This window comes from Panthera onca, chromosome C1, assembly GCF_046562875.1.
Source record: "Panthera onca isolate mPanOnc1 chromosome C1, mPanOnc1 haplotype 2, whole genome shotgun sequence".
NCBI lineage: Eukaryota > Metazoa > Chordata > Mammalia > Carnivora > Felidae > Panthera > Panthera onca.
Window position 1 is genome coordinate 220,756,445 of NC_138346.1, and position 20,655 is coordinate 220,777,099.

General features: G+C 54.8%; 1 protein-coding gene across 4 annotated transcripts in view; it reads left to right on the forward strand.

Annotated features, from left to right (window-relative positions):
- The window catches only part of NADK (NAD kinase), a 31,905-nt gene that overhangs the window by 9,020 nt on the left and 2,230 nt on the right, over positions 1-20,655 (forward strand). For 2 of the 4 annotated variants that reach the window (XM_078452533.2, XM_078452534.2), the window contains exons 2-11: positions 9,683-9,901; positions 11,390-11,473; positions 16,499-16,628; positions 17,386-17,494; positions 17,654-17,739; positions 18,540-18,642; positions 18,982-19,136; positions 19,361-19,460; positions 19,539-19,696; positions 20,405-20,487. In XM_078452533.2, the coding sequence (XP_078308659.2) occupies positions 9,683-9,901; positions 11,390-11,473; positions 16,499-16,628; positions 17,386-17,494; positions 17,654-17,739; positions 18,540-18,642; positions 18,982-19,136; positions 19,361-19,460; positions 19,539-19,696; positions 20,405-20,487 (1,227 nt within the window). Of the gene's footprint in view, positions 1-2,806; positions 2,867-9,682; positions 9,902-11,389; positions 11,474-12,070; positions 14,696-16,498; positions 16,629-17,385; positions 17,495-17,653; positions 17,740-18,539; positions 18,643-18,981; positions 19,137-19,360; positions 19,461-19,538; positions 19,697-20,404; positions 20,488-20,655 lie in introns of those variants that run through there. The other 2 variants (XM_078452535.2, XM_078452536.2) reach the window with 2 other exon arrangements.

Here is a 20,655-nt window from a genome sequence, read left to right on the forward strand (position 1 = left end):
TGTTGTTTGAAGCGTTTATTTTATTTTGTTCATTTTTTAAGTAAGCTCTACACCCAGCGTGGGGCTTGAACTCATGAACCAGAGACCGAGAGTCACACGCCCTACCGACCCAACCAGTCAGGCGCCCCAAGATCTGATCCTTTTTTTTGACTAATACCCTTGTATGTTCCACATCTTCGTCATTCATTGTCCTGTGGATGGACACTTGGGCTGCTCCCGTATCTTGGCTGTTGTAAGTGGTGCTGCGTACAGATAGGGGTGCAGTTCTCTGTCCATGTTTTAATCAGAGTGTTTTTTTTTTTTTCTGTTGAGTTGTATAAGTTCTTTATATATTATGGATATTAATTCCTTATCAGATATATCAGTCACAGATATCTCCTTTCATTCACTAGTTGCCCTTTTGTTTTGCTGATGATGTCCTTTGCTGTGAAAAAGCTTTTTCCTTTGGTATAGACTCAGTGGTTTATTTTAGCTTTTGTTTCCCTTGCCTCAGGAGACATAAATATGTTGCTAAGGGTGATGTCCCAGAGATTACTGTCTGTGTTTTCTTTTAGGAGTTTGTTTTTTTTTTGGTTTCAGTTCTCACATTTAGGTCTTCAATGAATTTTGAGTTTATTTTTGTGTATGATTTAAGAAAGTGGTCCAGTTTCATTCTTTCGCATGTAGCTGTCCAGTTCTACCAACACTATTGAAAAGGCTGTCTTTTCCCCATTGTATATTCTTGCTTCCTTTGTCATAGATCAATTGACAGTATGGGTGTGGGTTTATTTCTGGGCTCTCTATCCTGTTCCATTGGTCTGTGTATCTGTTTACATGCCAGTACCATATTGTTTTGATCACTGTAGCTTTGTAGTGTCGTTTGAAGTCTCAGATTGTGATGCCTCCAGCTTTGTTCTTCTCGAGATTACTTTGGCTGTGGCAGGTCTTTAGCGGTTCCATATAAATTTTAGGATTATTTGTTCTAGTTCTCTGAAAAATACTATTAGTATTTTGATAGGGATTGCATTAAATCTGTAGATTGCTGTGGGTAGTATGAACATTTTAACAATATTCTTCCATGAACATGGTATATCTTTCTATTTGTGTCATCTTTGATTTCTTTCATCAGTGTTTTATAGTTTTCAGAGTACAGATATTTTACCTCCTTGGTTAAATGGGATGGTCAAAATGGATTTTTAAATTTTTTCTTAATCTTTGTTTATTTTTGAGAGAGAGAGAGAGACAGAGTGTGAGCAAGGGAGGAGCAGAGAGAGAGGGAGACACAGAATCCGAAACAGACTCCAGGCTCCGAGCTGTCAGCCCAGAGCCTGATGCAGGGCGTGAACTCACCGGCGATGAGATCACGACCTCTGCTGAAGTCGGACGCCCAACTGACTGAGCCCCCCAAGGGTCCCCCTTTAGACAGTTCTTAATGTAATAAGGAGGTAAACACATGCATGTGGTTTTTTTCCACATACTGAGCCAAACTCTGCCATCTTGTATCTCTTACCAGCATCTCCTGGCACCTTTTTGGGTCCTGCATGGCCTTTCTGTCCTCACCTCCCGGCACTTGGCGCCACCCCCCAGCTCTGCATCCTGAAACCCTTGCCGCTCTTGGGTCTCCTGCCCACCCACCCCCGGGGAGCCCATCCAATTCCGTGGTTGTAAGCGTTCACCAGGTGCTGACGGAACCCAGATCTCTGTGCCCAGACCAGCCTGTCCCCTGAGCTCTGGCCTTCAACGTGTAGCCTGCTTGGCTGGTAATAGCCATGCGAATTCGGTGAGGCACTTTTCAACGTTTTTTATTTATTTTTGGGACAGAGAGAGACAGAGCATGAACGGGGGAGGGTCAGAGAGAGAGGGAGACACAGAATCAGAAGCAGGCTCCAGGCTCTGAGCCATCAGCCCAGAGCCCGACGCGGGGCTCGAACTCACGGACCGCGAGATCGCGACCTGGCTGAAGTCGGATGCTTAACCGACTGCGCCACCCAGGCGCCCCAACTTTTCAAAAGGCCCTTAGAACCCTCAGTAAAATAGGATTTCTGTAGCTTCCATCATCAGACGGGGAGGGAAGACAGGCCACAAATGAGAGAGCAATGTGAGGGCAGGTAGTGACAACCACAGAGACAAGGAAATGAGCGTGGGGGAATATGGAAGTCTTGAGAAAGTGGCATTTGAGCAAAGATCTCAGTGGCGGCTTATTTCCAGCTTCAGGGCATCGCAAGTAGGGTCCCACACAAGTCTTTGTGTGGACCCGCGCTTTCGTTTCTCTTGGCGACGCCCAGGAGCGGAGAGGCAGGAGCCTGTGGCGGATGTACCGACTCCGTTCCCAGCAGCGGTGTGGGCGACACTTGCCGTGGTCAGTCGGCCTTCTCACTTCCTCAGCCGGTCCAGCAGTGTCACGTGCTTTCCTACTGTGGCTTGAACTCGTGTTTCCGCGATGGCTGATGCCCTCGGGCATCCTTTCATGTGCTTCTTCCCAGTTGATACGTCTTCTTTGGGGAACTTGCCCAAAGTTGGGATCTTTTGCCCATATTCTTTCAGTTTTTATAATCCTTTATGCATTCTGGATGGGAGGCTTTTGTAACATATGTGTGTAGCAACCTGTAGCTTCTATTTTCATTTTCTGAACAGTTATTTTAAGAAGGGTAAAAGATTTTAATTGTAATGAATTTGTCAGGTCTTTTTCTTTGATACTTTGTGATCTTTGATTTAAGGAACTTTTTGCCAGATCCAGGGCCACTACGATTTTCTTCAGTGTAAAAGTTGTGTAGTTTTGATTCTTACGTTTAGGTGTATAATCCATGTTGTGTTAACCTTTGTCCAGGCACACTTCGGAGATACTGTGGGCTGGGGTCCACTGCAGTAAGGCAAATCCTGCAATAAAGTGAGTCAAATGAATCTTTTTGGTTTCCCAGTGCACGTAAAATTTATGTTGATAGTGTATTGTAGTTTCTGAAGTGTGAAGTGTCTAAAAAAACAATGTACACACCTCAATTTAAAAATACTTTTCTTGCTGAGGCACCCGGCATGGCTCACTTGGTTAAGCGTCCGACTTCGGCTCAGGTCATGAACTCACGGTTCCTGGGTTGGAGCCCCGCATCAGGCTCTGTGCTGTCAGCCTGGAGCCTGGAGCCTGCTTCGGATTCCGTGTCTCCCTCTCTCTCTGTTCCTCCCCAGCTCACACTCTGCTTGTCTGTCTCTTTCTCTCTCTCAAAAATAAATAAAGGTTAAAAAAATATTTTTAAATAAAAATAGATATTGGTAAAAATGCTAACCATCATGTGAGCTCAAGGGACAGCTGCTGACTGGGCACTGTGGCGGGTGCCGAAGGCTGGCGTGGCCGTGGCGATTTCTTAAAATAAGACAACAATCAGCTTTCTGCACTGATTAACTTTTCCTTTCAAGGATGATTTCTCTGCAGTACGTGTTGCTGTTTGATAGCATTTTACCCACAGAACAACTTTTAAAATTGGAGCCCATCCCCTCTCACCCTCCTGCTGCTTTATCAACGAAGTGTATGTCATACTCTATTTTTAATGTTTATTTATTTTTGAGAGGGAGAGAGCACATGTGCGAATGAGCAGGGGAGGGGGCAGAGAAAGAGAGAGACAGGGATCCAAAAGGGGCTCCGCGTTGACGGCAGACGGCTCAGTGCGAGGCTTGGACCCACGAGCCGTGAGATCATGACCTGAGCCAGAGTCAGACATTTAACCGACTGGGCCACCCAGGTGCCCCAAGTGTACGTCATATTCTAAATCCTTTTTCACTTCAGTCTTCGTGGCGTCTCCACCAGGAGTAGATTCCAGCTCAAGAAGTCACTTTCTTTGCTCGTTTGTAAGAAACAGATCCTCATCCATTCAGGCTTTATCCCAAGACCACAGCGATGCAGTCACCTCTTCAGGCCACGCTTCCGATCGTGGTCCCCCTGCTGCTTCTACACACCTGCATCCTTCCTCCCCTGATGGCTGGACCCCCTGAAAGTCCTCCATGAGTGCGGGAGTCCACTCCTTCCAAACTCCCATTCGTGTTGGTATTTTGTCCTCTTCCCACGAATCACAAGTGTTAATGGCATGTGGGATGGTGAACTGGTGAATCCTTTCCAGAAAGTTTTCAGTTGACTTTGCCCACACCCGTTAGAGGAATCACTATCCGCGGCAGCTAGAGCCTTGTGAGATGCGTTTCTGTAATAATAAGGCTTGAAAGTTGAAATTATGCCTTAATCCAGGGGCTGCAGGATGGCTGTGGTGTTAGCAGGCATCGAGACACCCTTAACCTTGCTGTACGTCTCCCTCAAAGCTCTGGGGTGAGCAGGTGCACTCTCAGCAGTAATTTTTTTTTAATTATTTTTTTTAATCTTTATTTATTTTTGAGAGAGAGAGACACACACACAGAGCACGAGAGAGAAGGAGACACAGAATCCAAAGCAGGCTCCAGGCTCCGAGCTGTCAGCACAGAGCCCGATGTGGGGCTCGAACCCATGAACCGCGAGCGAGATCATGACCTCAGCCGAAGTCGGACGCTTAACCGACTGAGCCACCCAGGCGCCCCTGTCAGCAGTAATATTTTGAAAGGAGTCTTTTTTTTCCTGAACAGTAGATCTCGACAGTGGGCTTAACATATGTAGTCAACCATGTTGTAAACAGATGACCGTCATCCGGCTTTGTTGTTTCTTTTCTGGAGTGGAGGCAGAGTAGACTTAGCATAATTCTTTCGGGCCCAAGGATTTTCTCCATGGCCACTGAGCACTGACTTCAACCAAAAGTCACCAGCCGTGTTACACTGGTGAGAGAGTCAGCCTGTCCTTTGAAGCTTTGAAGCCAGGCGCTGACTTCTCCTCTCCAGCTATGACTGTCCTCAGTGGCATCTCCTAAATAAGGCTGCTGCACCGACGTCGACAGTGTGTAGCTTGGCACAGCAGCCTGATTAACGACCTCAGCCCGATCTGGAGAACTCGCTCCAGCTTCTGCAGTGGCACCTGCCTCTCTTCACCTGCAGGCTCACGGGAGGCAGGCAGCTTCTCTCCTCAACCCTCATGAACCAACCCCCGCTGCCTCCCAGCTCACCCTGTGCAGCTTCCTTGCCTCCCTCAGCCCCCACAGACTTGAGGAGAGTCGGGGCCTTGCTGTGGATCAGACTGCGGTTTGAGGGTGTGTTGTGGCTGGTTTGAGCCGCAAAAAGGCCGTTTTGCTTTCTCGTCTCCGTGTGTTCGTCCCCTGGAGCGCGCTTTTAATGCCCTTCGGGATCTCTTCCTTTGTGGCCACGGCTCCGCTGTTTGGGGCCAGAGGCCTAGCTGTCAGCCTGTCTCGGTTTTCAATGCGCCTTCTCACCGAGCTTGGTCATTTCTAGCTTCGATTTAAAGTGACCCTTGATCTCAGAGTTGTGAGTTCAGGCCCCACTCTGGGCGGAGCCTACTTAAAACAAACAGACGTTTGACTTCTTTCACTTGGACACCCAGAGGCGATTGTGGGGTTATTGATTGGCCCATTGACAACATTGCTGTGTCTCAGGGCAGGGAGGCCTGAGGAGAGGGGGAGAGACGGGGAGCCAGCCAGTCAGTGGAGCCTTCAGGACACGCACAGCACTCATCTCTCCAGTTTGCTGTCTTAGGGGGGCGCAGGGTCGCGGTGCCCCAAGAGACTTCTAATTGTAATCTCAGGGATCACTGAGCACCATGACGAGTACGGTAATAGAGAAAAAGTTTGAAACATGCGAGAATTACCAAAATGTGGCTCAGAGACACAAGGTAAGCCGGTGCTCGTGGAACGTGGTGCCGGGAGACTCGCTCGCCACAGGGTCACCGCAGACCTTCTGCTTGTAAGAAACACAGTGTGTGCAAAGCACAACAAAGCCAAGTACTGTGAGATGACTTACGCCTGTATGTGGTGTGAGGAAAGAACTTAACGTTATTCTCTTAGACGTGGCTATCAAGTTTTTCTAGAACTATTTGAAGAAACGATCTCTCTGTCGAATCACCTTGACCCTTCTGTCGGACATCCGTTGCTTGTGGTTCAGCCAGTGGAGCAGGCGACTCTTGACCTCAAGGTGATGAGCTGCAGCCCCGTGTCGGGTGTAGAGATCACTTGATTACAAATAAGTAAGCACATTTTTAAAAAGAGAAAAGAAAATCCATTGATGGTATCCGTGTGAGGGCGTCATTGTGGACCCTCTTCTGTTCCTTCAGTCTGTGTCTGTGTCAGTACCACGCGGTCTGGTTACGGTACCGACCGCGAAGCCGGGCAGCGTGCTTTTCCAGTCTTCTCGTTATTCCAGGTCCTCCACATTTGCATTTGAGTTTTAGAATCAGTTTGCCATTTTCTTTGGAAAAGTCTGCTGGGTTTTTGTGTGTGGGAATTGAGAAGAGTCTATATGCCGGTTTGAGGAGACCTTCACCGTCTCCAGTCTGGGAACACGGCGCGTCTCTCCCGTTACGTGCCTCCTTCTCTTCTGTCAGCAGCGTTTTGTAATTTTCAGTGCACAGGGTTTGCACCTTTTACTGTTATTGAGGTGTAAGTGGCACGTAACCAACTAGTTTCAGGTGTACAACGTAACGATTCGGTATCTATATGTGGCGCAGTGACCACTACAGGGAGTCTAGTTAACATCCCTCCCCACACACAGTTCCAGACTGTTTCCTTATGATGGCAGCTTGTAAGCTCTTTTCTCTTAGCAACGTTCAAACGTCCGCTCTTACTGTTAGCGAAAAGTCTCCTTGCTGTATGTTACAGCTCGTGACCTAGAACTCAAATTAGGTTTTGTACTTTTTTTGTCGACCATATCCCTCCATATCTTGTATTTCAATGCTATCGTAAACGGTGTTTTTAAATTTAGATTTCTTATTGTTTGTTGCTAGTACACAGAAATATAGTTGACATTTATATATTGATTTTTTTCTTCTGTAACCTTGCTAATACACTCAGTTATTAGATGTAGTCACTCTTTTTGTAGATTCCTTATGATTTTCTACGTAGAAGATCATGTCATCTGACAGTACAGGTTTTTTTTAAAGTAGTCTCTGCACCCAGTGTGGGGCTTAAACTTACGACCCCGAGATCAAGAGTCACACGCTCCACCGACTGAGCCAGCCAGGCACCCCTGACAGTAGAGTTTTACTTGTTTCTTTTTTTTCTTTATGCCTTGTACTTTGTTTTCCTGCCATATTACACTGGCTGTGGCCTCCAGTACAGTATCGAATAGGAGTGGTTATACCAGACATGTTTTTGTTAAGTTTTGGTTTTCATCAGAGATTTTTTTCGAGGCGCCTGGGTGGCTCAGTTGGTCGGGCGTCCGACTTCGGCCCAGGTCATGATCTCACGGATCGTGGGTCCGAGCCCTGCATCGGGCTCTGTGCCGACAGCTCAGAGCCTGGAGCCTGCTTTGAATTCTGTGTCTCCCTCTCTCTCTGCCCCTTCCCTACTCACGCTCCATCTCTCTCTGTCTCTCAAAAATTAATAAACATTGAAAAAGCAATTAAAAAAAATTTTTTTTTCATATATTTGGATAAAACATCAGTGTTTCTCAAGCTAGGAGGATATTAATCTACTAGGGTAGTGTTGTCAACTCCAGCTAAAATTCAGAATCACTTGCGGAGGTGATGCCAGGGCATCTGCGTGACTCAGTCCATTAAGCATCCAGTCTCGATTTCGGCTCAGGTCACGATCCCAGGGCTGTGCGTGGGAGCCCCCAGGTCAGGCTGTGCGCCGACAGTGTGGAGCCTACTTGGGATTCTCTTGCTCTCTTCCTCTGCCGTGCCCCCTATGCGTGCTCTGTATCAGGATAAATAAACATTGAAAAAAAACAAACAAACCAAAAAACTGCTGATGCCTTTTGGGACACCTAGGTTAAGCGTCTGACCCTTGATCTAAGCTCAGGTCTTGCTCTCAGCGTCGTTGAGTTCAAGCCCCAAACTGGGCTCCGTGCCCAGCATGAGGCCCACTTAAAAAAAATTGCAACAAATTACCGGTGCCTTTGGCCTGGGTTGGGTGTAGGGATTATTTTCCGAAGCTCCTCAGGGGACTGGAAGGTACGGCCAGGGTGGGAGTGCAGGGACACCGTCACCTCTGCCCTGAGCACCGAGGCCCCTCCTGTCCGTGGGCTCGGAGCTTCCCTCGTGCCTCCTGCCCCCCAGTGCCAGCCTCTGCTGTCCTCGACCCTTCTGTGGAACGCGTGGCTTTGTCATGTGTGTTGTCATCGAATTCCCGCTCCCTGTGAAGTGGGTTGTGCGGCTGGTTCCCCTGCTGGGTTCCACCCGGGGTGTCCCCTTCAGGGGTCTCCCCAGGGGCCCCGTCGCCCTGGCCCGGAGGGGGGGCTGGCCACGGTTTGCATAGACCACTGCCCGTGTAGCCCCTTGGTCTGCGCTGCCCCCGGCGTCCTCCTTTCCCCCAACTCTGCTGTTCTGCAGATTGTCCTGCTCATTTCCTCTACTTTTGTCCCCTCTCCTACCTTTCTTAGGCTTCTCTTATTCCTTTCCTAGCTTGACAGAGTTAAATCTCAGCTCACTACCCTTCATTCTCAGACACTTCAGCACAGCTCACTGGAGCAGCCTAGACTTTGGCTCGTGTTTACATTATTCTTGTCGTTGTGATATGTTGCGATGTTGGCTTGATGTTCCTTTCGAACCGTGAGTTGGCTAGGAGGAAACTCACGCGTTCCCGAGTGTTGCAGGATTGTTTCCTTTGTTCCTACTTTTTTGTCTTTTCCTGATTTTATTGTACTGTTGTCGGAAGATAAGCTTCTCTACCTTCACTAGAGTTTGGAAATTGAGTTTTCTTTAAGACTAAAATAGGTCAGGGGACGCCTGGGTGGCTCGGTCGGTTAAGCATCCGACTTCGGCTCAGGTCACGATCTCGTGGTCCGTGAGTTCGAGCCCCGCGTCGGGCTCTGTGCTGACATCTCGGAGCCTGGAACCTGCTTCGGATTCTGTGTCTCCCTCTCTCTCTGACCCTCCCCCGTTCATGCTCTGTCTCTCTCTGTCTCAAAAATAAATAAACGTTAAAAAAAAATTAAAAAACAAAAAGACTAAAATAGGTCAGGGGTGCCTGGGGGGCTCAGTAAGTTAAGCATCTGACTTGGGCTCAGGTCATGATCTCACACTTTGTGGGCCTGCTTGCGGTTCTCTCTCTCCCTCTCTGTCTCTCTCTCTGTCTCTCCCCCTGCTCGCATTCTGTCTCTAAAAAATAATAAACGTTTAAAAAAGCTATTAAAAAAAACTAAAATAGGTCAGTTTTGACAAATGTTTTATTGGTGCTGGATTGAAAATTGAGGCTTGTTCGCGGGGCCCAGGGCCCAGTGTGTGTCTTTCTCACTGGGCTCCCTGAGTGTGTCCATGTACCTGTCCCACACTGAGGGGCGTGTAACACTGGACACCCTCAGTTACTGGTTTCTCGCTCGGTAACGCGCCTTCTCCCCTGCCTGGGACCTCTCCTCCCAGTTGGCCCTTCTCCTTGTCTGTGGGAGAAACCTGGCACGGCCCCAGCAGGTAGTTCTTTCTTGTTCTTTGACCTTTACATTCACTAAAAACCACAGGCAAGTTCCTGAATTCTTAGATATCTTTAGGGTAGAATGGGATAGAAAGAGACTATCTCAAGTCCTTTGGCAAATAGGACTCGAGCCATTTGGCATTATGCATGCATAATGGGTGCATGCGTGTGTGTATATGTTGTTTTGTGCCTATGTGTTCACTTACTTTCTTTGTTTTATCAAGGCATCAGTGTTCTTCTGATCCAAGGCCTCATTTACCCACCATGGAAACGGAACAAGAGAAAGGCAGCGTGAGCAAGGCGCCTGGCACAGACTCGGCCTCTTACCGCTGCTCCGCATGCCATGGGGACGAGGCCTGGGGGCCCGGCCATCCCACCCGGGGGCGGGCCAAGTCCCGCAGCCTGTCGGCCTCGCCCGCCCTGGCGAGCACCAAAGAGTTCAGGTACGAAGGCCCCCTCCGGCCCCCGTCCTCACCTGCACACTCTGACTTCCTAAAGCCGTGACCGAGGCTCTTTTCGGGAGTGGATGGATGCGGATGGGGCGGTGGATGCTGACTGGTACGTGTGGGCGGCGGGGGGGTGGGGCTGGGTCCCAAGAGCAGGGGACGGACGCCCACCTGGCGCGGCTCCCCAGATGGCACCAGCACAGCGTGACTGTCCTTTTCTGCCTTAACAGCCAGTGCCCGCGCTAACTCTGGGTGTTTGGGGGTGTGGGCACTGCCCCAAGGCGTCAGCAGGCCCCACACTGTGGCAGGGCTGGTGGAGGGCTGAGCGTGGCCGCGGGGTGTCAGGCGAGCACTGGCCCGGCATGCCCTCCCCCCGCGAGCCTGCCGTGCGTGTCGTCGCACAGAGCGCTCAGGTCACAGCGCTCAGAGCTTCGCGTGGAGCGGCCTGCCGGGCGGCATTGCGATGCGCCTGTGGGTGTCGCCCTGGCTTCTGGAACAATAAGTGCGGTGAGTTTCAGGTAGAAGCAAGCAAGGGTCACATCTATCAAATGCCAGGGGAGATTTTGGTAAAAAGCGGGTAGTTCTCTCAGGAGAGGGGGACGAACCCGAAGCACCCTTCTCTTGGATGGTGCACAGTGCTGGTACGGTCTTCTGTGTGGACAGCTGTAACCCGCACGCGTGGGAGAGGCGGCCACAGCACCGTGGCCTTGGCCTTGGCCTTGGCCTGAGTTTTCCGTCGGTCTGCTTCCCGGCCACCGCACGCAGCGCAGGGATTTCGTGTTCCCGGCAGGACTGCTTTTGGTTGTTGGTTTTGTGGGGTTCAGTCCACACCCTTTCTCGTTCAGAGACCGCAGACCCTGGCATGGTGACAGAGGTCAAGGGTAGCCTCTGCCTGTGGGTATTGGCGGAGGAAGGAGAGAGGAATGTGCCCAGTCATCCCGGTTCTTGAGCAGCGAACTTAAATTAAACACTCGCTGAGTAAGACCCACTGTGACCTGTGTTTCCCCGAGGTTCTCATAGCCCGCTCCATGCGCTGTCACCATGGGGGTGTCCTCCTCACTCCCTCGAGTTTTAATCTAGATTGTTAATCCAGATCATTTTAATCGAGATAATTCAGGGAGGGCCTCTCAGGTCTCGATTCCCAGGTATGGACCCGAGGACTGGTCCTCAGACAGACTCGGTGAGAGAGACTGCTCCAGTTCAGATTTCCAGACCTGTCCCCGGAGGTCGCCTTCCCTTTTTCTGGGGTGGGGCCCGGGCACCTGCGCTGGTTTGGGGTCCTTTTCCTAAGGAGCGCTCCGGGTGCGCCCCAGGCATCTCTGATTGCTGATGCCGCGCAGAGAGTTGTGCGAGGCTCAGAGGCAGCACCGCGCACCACCAGGGTCCGTCGCGTGGACGCCGGGCAAGGGATGGAGCGCACATCTTTCCGAGGGTCTGATATCTGTACCTAGGTCTGCTCACCTGCCGTGTCCCCTCTCCACACAGGAGGACACGCTCTCTGCACGGGCCGTGCCCGGTGACCACGTTTGGACCAAAGGCCTGCGTACTGCAGAACCCCCAGACCATCATGTGAGTGCTGGGGTTGCTCCTTGGGAGCTCGTGCTGTCGCGGGATCGCCGTGCCGTGGGGTGTCCTGACACGGGGAGTGAGAGGTCGACTTGATGAGTCAGCAGGAGCCACGGGGCATCTCCACCGGCTCCGACGGACGAGGGGCCCCACTGCCCTGCAGACAGCGGACGGGGGTCCGGCCAGGCTCTGCTTCTCAGGCACCGCAGGCCGGGTGGGCTTCGACTGTGATCTTCAGGGTTACTGGTTTGTTCTCTATAGTACAAAGTCTGGGAGGAATCCGGTATATTTCACACGCTACACTGGCTGGGTCAGACATGCGTCTCCTTGAATTATCCTTTTTTTTTTTTTTTTTTTTTTTTTTTTCAACGTTTTTTATTTATTTTTGGGACAGAGAGAGACAGCATGAACGGGGGAGGGGCAGAGAGAGAGGGAGACACAGAATCGGAAACAGGCTCCAGGCTCCGAGCCATCAGCCCAGAGCCTGACGCGGGGCTCGAACTCACAGACCGCGAGATCGTGACCTGGCTGAAGTCGGACGCTTAACCGACTGCGCCACCCAGGCGCCCCTCCTTTTTTTTTTTTGAGAGAGAGACAGTGCACGTGTGAGTGGGGGAGGGGCAGAGGGAGAGAGAGAATCTTCAGTAGGCTCCACGCCCGACACGGAGCGCGACTCTGAGACCGGAGCCGAAATCGAGTCAGACGCTCAACCAACTGAGCCGCCCAGGCACCCCTAATTATTTTTAAAATACAGAGGCATCAGTTGGATTTTTCAAAAGCCTGTGTTCGCTTTTGAGAGACACCCCACCATACGGGTGCGGCTGTTCCTGGCGCTCTGGGTGGGGGCGTGTGGCCAGGACTCCCGGTGCCTCTGCGGTGGCCACGAGGTGCCCAGATGAGACACTGTAAAAAACTAAGCAATCGAGGTTATTTGTCTGGACTCTCGGTGAGTCTCCAGCTTCTCCCATCTAGTACTTGGGGGGTTCCAGAGGGGCGAGAGTTTTGTCGGGGGCTCTGTGAGATGGTCTGGGTCTGGTTCATACCTCGTGAAAAACATACACTTAGTGATGTTAGTGCTTTCTATTAAGCAGTCAGAATTCCATCCCACCCTGACCCTTGTGCCTTGCACCTTGTGACGAGCTTCCCAGCCTCCCTGCAGTCCAGGCGTCTTGAGGAACCCCCAACGGGACCCCCTCCTTCAGGGCGAGCTGTGGGGATCCCACATTTTACACAGGGGTGAGGCCCGTGGGCCCAGGTGTGCTTCCACGACTGGCTGGTCTGGGGGTCTTTGCTGTCTGTGACACATCCCCAGCAGTGGGGACCCCAGGTTTCAGGTCACAGCCCTTCTGAACTGGTTCAGCACAGGGGACCAGGACGGCACCTATACTGCCACCTCCAGGCTGCCCAGGGAATTGCTGTGCAAACTGGGACATCTTGTGACCCATGAAACCCAGTGATGTGGCGGCCCTGCCTCTTACCGACTCTGGGGGCCAAGCCTGGGCGCTGGAGTGAGGCCTCAGTGTCTCTGCTCCATCCAGGTGCTGTCTGCAGCCGGGCTCAGGACGCAGACCTCTGCCCATCTGCTGCGGCCCCTCTGGCACCCCGCAGCCCACTCCGTGCCGCAGCCCCGTGGGCAGTGGGCCCACCCAGGCGCCCCCAAACCCAGAGCCCCAGCTGCCTGCTGCTGCCCCAGCCCCGCCTCTCCCATTCCCCAGGCCTTCCTGTGTGCTCTGCCCAGCCTGGCCCCGCCTTGGCCTTTCACCAGCTGCCTGAGGGCCCCTCCCTGCACTTCCTGGTCTTGGAAGAACTGTTCTCTCGCCTTGTCACTCAGTTCGGCCTAAGTGCCACCACGAGCGGCCTCTCACCGTGCAGCCTTGATTAGCTGTCATTTACTCCAGCTGAGCCACAGTCCCCCCCCACAGAGGGAGGTGTGTGTGGGCCTTGTGGGCCTCAGGCAGGTCAGATGGGTGGTTCAGTGGGGGACTCCAGGCAGAGGGGCAGATACCCCAGAAGTGCCCCTGGGGCTGCAGGTTGGGTTTGAGGAGTGAGCAGCCTTCTCGGCCCTTTCTAGCCCGTGTGCTCAGCACAGTCTGGTGGGACGGCCACTTCTGGGGGACAGGGCTCCTTTTCTCCACCTTGTACCTGCCCCTCTCTGGCGTGGAACCTGGCTGGGGCGGGTCTCCGCGTGTCCTAACCTAACATCTTTCCTAATGTGTGAAAACAAGATAGCGCAGAGGGCTTGATTACAAAGAAATTTTACTTCCTGTTTTATTGTCTAAAATTTCACCGTGAACGTGTGTGCGTCTTCTCTTATGTTGAAACGTGTGGAATTGCCAACAACTGATTGCCTTTGGCTTACTAGGCAGTGGCTCAGATCGGTCAGGTGTCCTTGACTCCCATCTGACACCCACGGCCTGTGTGCTGGGGAAGGGTCAGCATCCCACCTTGCAGGTGACCCAGCAGGAAGCTGAGTCACGGTTGGCGCCCAGGACGCACTGTGGTGGCTTCGGCTGGGCACAGCCGAGTCTGAGGGCCAGAGGGGCCGTGGGCCGTGCCCACCTGAGTCAGCGGTGAGGGGGCTTTGACCTGGGCAGCGGTATGCGAGCCGCCCTTGCTTCTCCTAGGGCCCGCAGCCAAACGGTGACCGTGTTGGGGGAGCGCACCCCCCTCCACCTGACCGAGGCCTGACAGCTCCTCCCACGGGGCCGAGCCGGTTCCACGGCCCAGCTCGGATTCCTGTGTGGCTGGGACGTGCCACTGCACCCGGGGCGCTGGACAGAGCACGTCCCGACCTCTGAGGGCGGCCGAGCACTACCAGCCAGCTTAGTGGGGAGCAGGGCCCCTCAGGTCCAGCTTTGCCGTTGAAAGTGATCCCAACGACTTTTTGTTTCAGATACACGATTGGCCAAGAGGATTGTGTGAACGGTGAAGAGATTAAATAAGATTTGTTTGATTTTTAACTTGAGGGAGCTTTTTGGCCTTAGTTGTTTTATACAGCCTCTCAGAAGTCACTCTCGGACCGTTGGGCTTTCAGGGCCGAGGTTGCAGAAATTAAGTTGATAGTGCGGATGTGCAGTGGAGAGTTTTGGGGGCCGGTGTGACCGAAATGCTATGCACAAAGCAGCGGCGTCCTGCTCGTGAGCCATGCGTGTGACCTGGGCGGGCGATGAAGCTCATAGAGGATGTTATGAGCGACCCCTCCCTTTGCAGAGACTCCTGGAGAGGGTGAGTGACGGTCCGTCGGGAACCGGACGGGATCGGATGCCACACCTCCCATACTGCTGGTCTGGGTCGCGGTTTTGGAGGTTATTTGTGGGGCTCTGAAATGTTCAAGGGAAGCCGCTGCCCCTCGAGGCACGACTTGGAGCAGGTGTCTAAGTTGGGGACTTGGTAGGAAAGGGAAGTCTTTCTGCCGACATGCAGTGCGGCTTTGAGGACTTTGCCACCCGGCTGAGGGTCGTGGCCGGCCTGTGGGCGCTCTGCTCCCTGCAGCTCCTTTGCCACATGAGTCCCAGCCGGTTCCAGGCGGGTGGGGATGGGTGTCCGCCGAGGCTTTACCAGGAGCCGGAGTCCCAGCTAGGGGGGGGTCTACCTCCCGTGGGACGCTGTGCCCTCAACGCAGACCCCCCACCCATGCACCACGGTGTGCACGGCCTCCCCACGTCCCCTGTACCGGCCGTGACCGAGTCAGAGCTCTGGGAACCCGAGAGGGCAGGGTGCTCGAGAGCTGTGTAAAAAATTAGACCCTGGGGTTCCTGGGGGGCTCCGTCGGTTGAGCATCCGACTCTTGATTTCGGCTCAGGTCATGATCCCAGGGTCGTGGGATCGAGTCCCCTGTTGGGCTCTGTGCTGAGTGTGGAGCCTGCTTCTCTCTCTCTGTCTCTCCCTCACCCCCCTCTTTCTGCCCCTCTCCCCAGCTCATACATTTCTCTCTCCCAAAAGGAAAAAAGAATCAGACCCTATTATTTGGGCAGTTTTCAGTTCACAGAAAACTGAGGTGCGGCTGCAGAGTTCCCACGTGCCCCCCCCCCCCCATCACCCTCCCCTCCGAGGGGCCGTCTGTGGCCACGGACGAAGGACGGGGACATGGCGTGGTCTCCCTGGTCTACAAAGGGTCACTCGCTGCTGTGCTCTGTGATTTGGACAAAGGTGTGATGATGTGTGGTCACTACTGGGGTCACACTGAGTAGTTTGCCCTATGATCCTGCCACCCACCTTTTTAATTTATTTTTGATAGAGAGAGAGAGAAAGTAGAGAAGGATCAGAGAGACGTGGGGCAGGGGGGAGAGAATCCCAAGCCGGCTCCGCACTGTCAGCATGGAGCCTGACTCGGGGCTCAAACCCATGAAACCGGGAGATCACAGCCTGAGCCGAAATCAAGAGTTGGACGCCCAACCGACTGAGCCCCCCAGGGGCCCCTGCCACGCAGTTTTTAACAGTGTGAGTTTTAAGTGTAAAAGTTAAGGGTCACCTGAGTCGTTCATGCCATGGTGTAGCTACGGGGCCATATCCCTCCCATACAAGTCCGCAGGAAGCCTGTGTCCTGGGGCGGGGGGGGAGGGGGGGGGCTCTTCAGTGGTCCCTGGGGACAGAGTCCCCAGTCGGCTGGTGAGAGTGTTTGTGGGAAGCCTGCTGTCCTTGATGCAGGGAGGGTACGGAGCAAAGAGCAGCTCTGGTTGGGTCTCCTCTCGAGCGTCCGTGGGTGACGTCTGCTCCAGAGGAGCCATCAGTCCGTGAGTATCGTTAGAGCAGGCGCACGTGAGGTCCAGGGCTGCACAGGCGAGTCGTGGGTGCAGCGGGCAGCAAGGGCCCCGGGGGGGGGGGGGGGGCGGGCAGTGGGACGAGCAGCTAGAAGGAGGGCAGCCTGCGAGCATTCCAGAGCATTCCAGGGGGTCAGGCCCGTACTGGCCACACAGGCCCCCGGCTGAGCGGCGTGAGCAGGCAGCTTCCAGCACTCGGCCCGGGTTCCGAGAAGACCTGTGTCCTCGGACGCAGTGCGCCTGTGCAGACGCTCCTCTCCCCTCACAGGCACATCCAGGACCCCGCCAGCCAGCGGTTGACGTGGAACAAGTCCCCAAAGAGTGTTCTTGTCATCAAGAAGATCCGGGACGCCAGCCTGCTGCAGCCCTTCAAGGAGCTCTGTGTGTACCTGATGGAGGCGAGTGAGCCAGGTTGGGGGGTGGCGACCCCAGGACTCCCCTCTGCACCCCCGCTTCATTCACGTTGGCTGGATTCCACTCTGGAGATTGGGGAACATGCTTGCCAAGGCTCCGTGCTCACTGGGGCCGTAGGTGGAGGGGGGGAGCTGGCCTCCTGCCCAGGTTCTGGCTCTCTGATCCCAGGGCTGGCCAAGTCAGGAGGCCAGTTTCAGGGAAGTGACTTCCATAGGCGGGTGTCACAGAGCCTCCAGAGAGAGGGAAATCTGGATGAACAGGTCGGAAGCAATCTCTGGCCAGGACTAAGGCATCATTTTCTCTCTTCATCATAAAATGCTAAGGCCTACTCCTGAAACCTACTACACTGTTTGTTAACTAACTTGAATTTCAATAAATAACTTTATTTTTATTATTTTTTTTATAAAGAGGTATGATTTTAAAAATTTTTTAATGTTTATTCACTTTTGAGAGAGAGCATGAGCAGGGGGGTGCAGAGAGAGAGGGAGACACAGAATCCGAAGCAGGCTCCAGGCTCCGAGCCGTCAGCACAGCGCCTGATGCGGGGCCTGAACCCACGGACTGTGAGATCCTGACCTGAGCTGAAGTCAGAAGCTTAACCGACTGAGCCACCCAGGATCCCCTAAATAAATATATTTTTAAAAAATAAGATGCTAAGACTTAAAAGGAGGCTTTATGCGAGAGCAGCGTGACCTGAACTGGCTCTTGCTGGCCGAGCTGACGTGCTTGTCTCCCTTCCAGGAGAACAACATGATTGTGTATGTGGAGAAGAAAGTTCTAGAAGACCCTGCCATAGTGAGCGATGACAACTTTGGACCAGTGAAGAAGAAATTCTGCACCTTCAGAGAAGGTGAGTTTGTCCTCGGCTCTGTCACGCAGCTCATTGGCATCATTGCCCTGGACCTGGCAGAAGCTTCTAGTGTTCTGCCCCATCATGGGCAGCAGCGCCCTGTGGGGCCTCGAGGCCTACTGTGACTCCTTTTCTTGTGTTTGTTGTTCTGTTTTCTAGATTATGATGACATTTCCAATCAGATCGATTTCATCATATGCCTGGGAGGGGATGGGACCCTGCTTTATGCCTCCTCCCTCTTCCAGGTGAGGTTTCCAGGTGGTTCCAGTCTCGGTGTTGCGTGAGGAGGCGCTTCCCCAGTGAGGGTTTCCATCCCTTGTACCTGTGGCTTTATACCACGGGGCGAGGAGTTTTGGTGCTCTTACTCTGACACAGACCAGATATATTTATTAGTTGGGTTATTTGGCCAAAGAGCAGGTTTGCAAGTCACGGCAAATGACGCCTCTGCTCCGTCCAGGTCTCCGGCCACATAGGCCCGGCATCCCCGTCCTCCGTCGGGGGCATGGGGTCCGTGGGAGAGGTGGGCATACAAGCCCGGGCTGGGCAGAGGGAGTGGCCAGAGGAAGGGGGGCTGCTGCGGCTCCTCAGGCGCGTGGCGCCCACAAAGCAGAGCTGGTGCCTCGTGGCCAAGGTGACAGGGCCACGACAGAGGTGGGGGTCTGCCCAGGAGCCCACCTTCCCTCTCCGCAAGGCAGGCCCCGGAGGGCCCCGGCTGGGGTGTGTTAGGTGAGGCATGCGGGCACCCCTAGGGTCCTGCGTGCTGCCCTCAGCACCTCCCCCTGCCCTCCGTGGCCAGCAGGCAGGTCGGTCCTGTCGCCTTTGTTTCTCATCGGCTCTCTACGCCACCGCCCCCCCCCCCCCCCCCCCCGGCCTCCCGGACCGCCTGCTGACCTCCCGTATGGTCACTCGAGTCGGCACCGACCATGCACTCGTGTGCCTGTCCCCTCCCGGAGACGGTCAGGGGCGGGTCCGTCGGTGCCGGGGTCGAGTCAGGTGGCTTCTGAGTGGATCGGCCATCTGACCGACCTGCCTCGTTGGCTCACAGGGCAGCGTGCCTCCCGTCATGGCGTTCCACCTGGGTTCCCTGGGCTTCCTGACCCCCTTCAACTTTGAGAACTTTCAGTCCCAAGTTACTCAGGTGATACAGGGTAAGTGGGAATGTTCTGGAACCCTCAAGCAGTTCTGAATATGGGATTGTCTTCTCACTTGGTGTTTGGGTTTTTCAACGACATACAGAACAACACTTCGTAAGTGTTTCGGGATTCAGAGATTTAAAAATTTTGCATGGTTCAGACATTTCTGCCTAACGTTGAGAAGTTGAGGCCACGCGTGAAGGTACGTGTGTGCTGGTTGGTAGCAGCGAAGTGACTTTCACAGAAGGCACAGACGTGTTGCTCTGGAGCTGGGAGAAGGCGGGCGGCCCCCGGTCAAGCAGGGGTGCCTCTGCCTCCTGTGGGTGCCGCCACCCCATCCCTGCTGGCCCCCAGGCAACGCGGCTGTCATTCTTCGGAGCCGGCTGAAGGTCAGGGTCGTGAAGGAACTCAGAGGGAAGAAGATGGCCGTCCCCAACGGAGTCAGCGAGAACGGAGTGCTGGCCGCGGACCTGGCCGCGGAGGCTGGGAAGCAGGCCATGCAGTACCAGGTGTGTGGGCACGTGCCCTCGCGGACCCCAGGCCTTGCCCTGCCTGTCACGTGGCCGCGGGGAAAGGCACAAGGTGGGAGGACTCCGGAGTGGGGTGAGGGGTGGGAGGGGCCTGACCTCAGGGCCTTCCAGAGAGTCCGGGAACAGTGCGGGTGCCTGTTGGGCAGACCACCCGGGGCAGCCCTGCCGGCCCCTCCCAGTATGCGGTGGCCTCGTCCCCCCAGGTCCTGAACGAGGTGGTGATCGACAGAGGCCCCTCCTCGTACCTGTCCAACGTGGATGTCTACCTGGACGGGCATCTCATCACCACGGTACAGGGTGACGGTAGGTGGGCGCCCGGGGTCCCGCGGGGTGGGGGTGGGCAGGAGCCCACGGAGAGTGACCCTGCGGCCTGTCCACCAGGGGTGATCGTCTCCACCCCGACGGGCAGCACGGCGTATGCGGCCGCCGCCGGGGCCTCCATGATCCACCCCAACGTGCCGGCCATCATGATCACGCCCATCTGCCCCCACTCGCTGTCATTCCGGCCCATCGTGGTCCCCGCGGGGGTCGAGCTGAAGGTCAGAGTCCACCCTCCACCCTTTCTGGCTTGAGCTCTCGTCTGGGACCTGCGATGCTGACCACCCCCCGCGCCCCCGGCTGGGACCCCGGCACATACTGGGCCGCGGGCCCTTCCTCCCTTGCTGGGTGCGGGAGGGGGCCTCACTCTCATCCTTGTCTGTCCGGTTGGCAGGGGCGGCCCTGAGAGCCGGGCTGTGGGCCCTTAAGGGGCAGAGACAGTCCCTACTGGGTGGGGGCAGGGTGAGGGACGCCGAGCGAGGACTGGGGGCCTTGGGCCTGGCGTGCACACGGCACCCGCTGCTGCTCCCCCGTCTCCGCTGTCTTGCCTGCCTGCCTCACGCTCCCTCCTTCGGTCCGCCCTAGGCCGGTGTGCCCCGGCCGAGAGCCCCGGCCGTGAGCCCTGGTGCACAGGGCCATGTCTGCAGGTCACAGAGAGGACTGGACCCAGACCCCTGGCCAGCGTCCCTAACCCTGGGCGGATGGGCAGCGGCTGGGCCTCACCACCGCCGGTCCTGTTTCCCAGGGCTGGTGTCGGCGAGACATACGCTAATCCCTTCAGGGCCTGGGACCGCCTTGGCATAGTGTGGGTGCTGTGGACGCCTCCGTGGTTCCTCCCGACCGGTGCTGCCCTCCCGGGGTGGGGGTCGAGGCGCTCAGCTGCACTCATGAGCCCACACCTACCTGTCCCGCTTGACCCCTTCCTTCAGATCATGCTGTCACCGGAAGCCAGGAACACTGCGTGGGTGTCCTTCGATGGACGGAAGAGACAGGAGATCCGCCACGGAGACAGGTGTGTGCGCCGTGGGGCCGGGGCAGGGCGGGCCCGGGAGGTACGGGCCCCGTAGGCAGAGCTCCGTCACCGGGGAGGGGATGCGGACCGGCGCCTGTCGGGCAGCTGGTCGCACGCGCAGCATGTGGCCCCACGTTCTGCCGTACGCGGGCGACAGACCCACGGTCC